At 44.3% G+C, this 4,763-nt stretch overlaps 1 protein-coding gene across 1 annotated transcript; it reads left to right on the top strand.

Moving 5' to 3' along the window:
- Positions 1–2,621: 2,621 nt before the first annotated feature.
- On the top strand, positions 2,622–3,974 carry LOC147641835 (F-box/kelch-repeat protein At3g61590-like). The gene has a single exon (XM_086780464.1). The coding sequence runs from the start codon at positions 2,622–2,624 to the stop codon at positions 3,972–3,974; it is 1,353 nt and encodes a 450-aa protein (XP_086636590.1).
- The last annotated feature ends 789 nt before the right edge of the window (positions 3,975–4,763 follow it).

The following is a 4,763-nucleotide window of genomic DNA, read 5'->3' as shown; positions in this document are numbered from 1 at the left end:
CTCAGTCTATTATCTACATCAATCTTCAAGTGTGTAAGCTGAAAACATATATGCTTTAATAAGCCATCGACGAGTAAGCTGAGGCATTGTGAGTAGACTGAGTTTCCACCCATCAATTCCTATGATTGATAATGTAACTAATAGACATAATTATTTTCTAGAAGTGGAACAAAAGAAAAATGCCCACAAAATCAACCTTCCACTTCTCAAATAGAGCATATGATAATAATAGCCCTAGTTGTTGCTACCGCCCATGCATATAAGGTTTTTGTCAAAAGGTTTGACAATAAGCCTAGTGCTTGGATTAGTGCTTCATGCTTTGGGCTTGGAGGAGAGAGGTCGTAGGTATAATTTTTACCAATCATGCACCATTTTTTTACTCTCATTAAGCGTGTGGTTCACGCATGGAGGTGTGTAGTGCTAGTCCTTATCTCGTGGTTCTCACATGGAGGTGTCTGGTTTTAGTTCTTATCTCGTGGTTCTCACATGGAGGTGTCTGGTTTTAGTCCTTATCTCATGGTTCACACATGGAGTGTGTGGTGCTAGTCCTTGTCTCATGGTGATCCTTTTGTGGTTGTACTAATAGGCACCTTCTTAGTGGTGTTTTTATGCATAGATATTATGGTATGTGCTAGCCATCAAAATCACGGCAAGGCCGAGGACGCCTCTCCATGGCCATTTACCATTTATTTTGGTGCTATATACTTTTCGCACTTTTGGTGATGAACAAGTGTATATATCACATCATGAAGTGCCTAAGATTGAGTGAAAAGCCTTGCATTAGCTTTAATCCATGGTAACCATGAGAATCCCCATTGATCATGGTATTATACTCTTGAAGCTCTCAACCAGGAGCTCTCTTCTTATTGGTGTCTTTGCGCATATATTTTATGGTGTGTGCTAGCCATCAAAATCATGGCAAGGCCAAGAGGAGGCCTCTCCATGGCCATTTTACCATTTATTTTGGTGCTATATTCTTTCCAAACTTTTGGTGATGAACAAGTGTATATGCTAACATCATGAAGTGCCTAAGATTGAGCTAAAAGACTTGCATTGGCTTTGATCCATGGTAACCATGAGAATCCATCAATCATGGTCTTATTTTTAGGTAGAGAGTATTTTAATTAAGTCTCCTTCAACATACATGCTACATGAACTTTTGACATAGTGGCTATCCCAGGCTAAGAAGTGATGTGCAAAGTGTTTAAAGAGTTTAGCTATTGGTTTTCTTGCAATATGAGTGATTTTTTCTTGTGTGCATCCACCCACCATGCAAGATTTACCTCTTGGTCATTAATGTACAAAAGCACATGATCCTTTATTAATTTAAATTCAAATGGCCTTTCACCCCTAGTGGGGCAAGATGAACATGTTGGTCATTGATGTACTTCAAGTTTTGTAATGGGTGGTTCATAGTGTCTTGATTACTCTCATAGTACTGGACGTAGCAAAATGGGTGGTTCATAGTGTCTTGATTACTCTCATATAGTACTAGAAGGGAAGGACATAGCAAAATGGGTGGTTCACTGTCTTGAGTACTCTTAGACTTTACTGCACAAAAGAACATACATTGGTGAAAGGGAGAAGCGATATATTGCTAAGAAGTGTGCAAAGTGTTGGATTCTTATTAAAGAGTTTATTTATTGGTTTTCTCATGTTGTGTGCATTTCTCACACAACATGCACCTCTTGATGACGATTGATATTCAAAACTAGATGATCCTTTATTAATTGAAATGCTCTTTTAGCCTTAGCGACAAGATGTACATGCACATTGCACAAAAGAACATTAGTGAATATGAGATTATTCTTTCTTGATTCAAATAATCATGCCAATAGCTATGCTTTTTATAATCTCCTTTCTTGATTCAAATAGTCATGCCAATAGCTATGCTTTTTAGATAATATTGACATTGAAAGATCATTACAAAACTGTTCATGGGCCAAAGCCTAGTCTAAGTTCTTTTCATAGTAGATTATTCCAACTATTCTCTTCTCTATATTAACATAAGGAAGAGTTTCACAAAGCTTCCACGTGGCAAGAATTAGGAGGTTTGAGAAGAAGAGGAAAAAGTTTTTGTAAATTTATAGACAAACTCAAGGTGTATAAAAGAATATTAAGATTTTATGTATAAAATGCTTCTAGGCTCTACTTAACGGTTTATGGGAAGTCCAAATTCTTTTTAAGGATGTATAGTGAAGACCTACCGTTATGTGTAGTTTTTCAAGTAGGAAGACCAAGCTTCATTTTGGTCTTCCAAAAAAATACAAAAGGAAATCTTTCATTTTCAGCCAGGGTAGAATTTGATTCTGGAAACCTCAAAAGATCACGGGTTCCCAACTAGTCCCAGATACATGGCTCCAAGATATATAGTACCCAGGGTATATAGTACGAATGCAAGATAAATGGCTCCAAGATACATAGAACCCAGCTGCATACAAGCTATCATCCAAACGTGATTGAATCCTGTACGAGACAAGGACTATTGCCAGCTGCTCGAATGCCATGCCGTATTAGTCCTTCGCTGCAGCGCACTGGGGCTGAAGTGCTTGGAGATCAGAGATAAATGCAGCCTACCACTGGCGGCATTCATGCAGCAGCGCCACCGCCTCCGACGAGCTATGGGAACACCCACAGAAAAGACGATGAACGGAATATCAGGCCAGCGCCGTCCTCCTCCTCCTCCTCCTCCTCCTCACCACCACGAGGACGGGCAGTCCCAATCCATTGACGAGCGAGTGTGGGCCGGACTGCCGGAAGACCTGGTAGACATGGTGCTGTATCGGTTACCGGTCCCTGCTCTCATCCGTGCACAGGTGCTGAGCAAACCGTGGCGTGTCAAGGCAAACCCCTCGCATCCCGCCTTTAACAATGCCGTTGCGTGCCGACGGCCGTGGCTTATGGTGATCAATCGGAATCACTCGCCGACGTCGGGCTGGAATGGTCTGTGCGCCTTCCATGCGGGAGAGAAGCGGTGGTTCCGGATTCGGTACCCCTGCTCTTTGGCGGATGATGATCACACTGGCGTCCTCCGTCTTGTTCAAGCGTCGGGGGGGCTCCTCCTCTTGACGAGTGTCCTGAATTCCGACTATCGGAACGGTTTGGTGGTCGGCAATCCTCTAACAGGGCAGTGGAAAAGGCTACCGAGCTGGCCCGAGTTAGCGTACTCCGGAGGGGTTGCGTCGACTTATCATGTGTCTCTGGCTGCGGATCCCGTGGCCGGCAACTACAGGGTTTTGATCTTCGCGGGACCTCCGGCCTCCCTGATTCTAAAGCGTGGCTATGCCTTCGTCCCGATGGTCTACGACTCCGCGGTGGGCTCCTGGCAGGTCAGGAGCACCATTCTCTGGCGAGCCATGTACCCCATCACCAAGGGTCTTGTATGTGGGGATACTCATTACTCCCTTCATTTCTCCACGCGGGCCCTTATGTCTTATCACTTGCAATCGGGTTCCTGGACAGAGACTTTGGTTGAGCCACCCGCTGGCTTATACCAGGACTCTGGACTACACTTGCGGGCCAGTGGGGCGGTTCCACACCTGACCAAGTGCGGAGACAAGATACTCATGGTGGCAAGCCTGAGACGACCAGAACACGTCGGCCGCAGCTCGTCGTCGACGTCCGCCGGCCAGTCCTTTCCGACGACGGTAGGCATCTGGGAGCTACGCCCTGGCGAGCCTGACATGAGCAGATGGGAGCTCATCTCATGCATACCTCCGGAGATGCTGCAGCTGCAGGCCGACGAGGAGGAGGTCGTGCAGCAGCAGCACTCAGATGACACGGATTTCATGGCATGCAGTGATGGGGATCACATCATTTGGCTGCTCCTCTCGGCGGGTAATGCCAACATGCTGCAGTGTGACTTGACGTCTAAGGAGTGGAGCCTGCTTCCTGGCTGCCCTGCTCAGGATATCTTCAATTTCGATGGACGCAATGCTGTTTTTGCCCCTCTAGTCTGGACCTCCTCCATATGAGGGGATGGATACTGGCTCCCCAAAAAAAATAAAGGGCCGTAGTAATTTGCAAGGTTTCTTTTTAATTTTCTTTTCTTTTTTCGGGTTCTCTGCCTTAATCACATTCGACACTGTCCTCAGCAGCTCAATCAAGCCAATGAAATGTACGTGTTGGTGTTCTAACAATCTCAATTACTGATCTCCTCCTGCGTATCATCTTCCAGTCGAGGGGTCTTCCAGCTAAACGCAACCTAGGATCGGTTTTCTTTTAATCTTCCTCTTTTTCTTCTTGTGGGCATAGCTTTGCTTTTATATATATTTTGCTTTAATAAGATCTTTTTATTTATTAAAGAAGATGGATTGAAGGGTCTCCCTAAACGCAACCTGTTTAAGGCCCATTACACATCGTCATACCCTGCGTGCCCATGCTGATGTGGTAGGGGTATCCACCGCCAATCATTCACGGACAGGCAATCTCCCCCGCCCATACATGGACGGTGGGGTATGTGTAACGGGCCTTTCAGCATTTCTTGTACGTCGCGTGGACGATCGGTTTTCTCTTCTTCCTCATTTTCTTCTTCTTCTTTGTTTATATATATTTAAACTTTACATAATGCTTTAATAAGCTCTCTTTTTTTTCTCCTTTGAAAAAAAATGTACGCATTGGCTTGCCAAAATTCAAACAAAAGAGATTATTAAGACCCTTACATAAGCTGAATCTAAAGCTTATAGGAGGGCCTTTAGTCTTCTCTTCCTTCTCAGCTTCTTCTTACTATATATAAAAAGAAAAGGAAAAGGAAGCTGAATATG

Source organism: Cibotium barometz, chromosome 1 (assembly GCF_041138505.1).
Source record: "Cibotium barometz isolate CiBa-2024 chromosome 1, ASM4113850v1, whole genome shotgun sequence".
Taxonomy (NCBI): domain Eukaryota; kingdom Viridiplantae; phylum Streptophyta; class Polypodiopsida; order Cyatheales; family Cibotiaceae; genus Cibotium; species Cibotium barometz.
The sequence above is the reverse complement of the archived record's forward strand: the minus strand, read 5'-3'. Positions and strand labels throughout refer to the sequence as shown.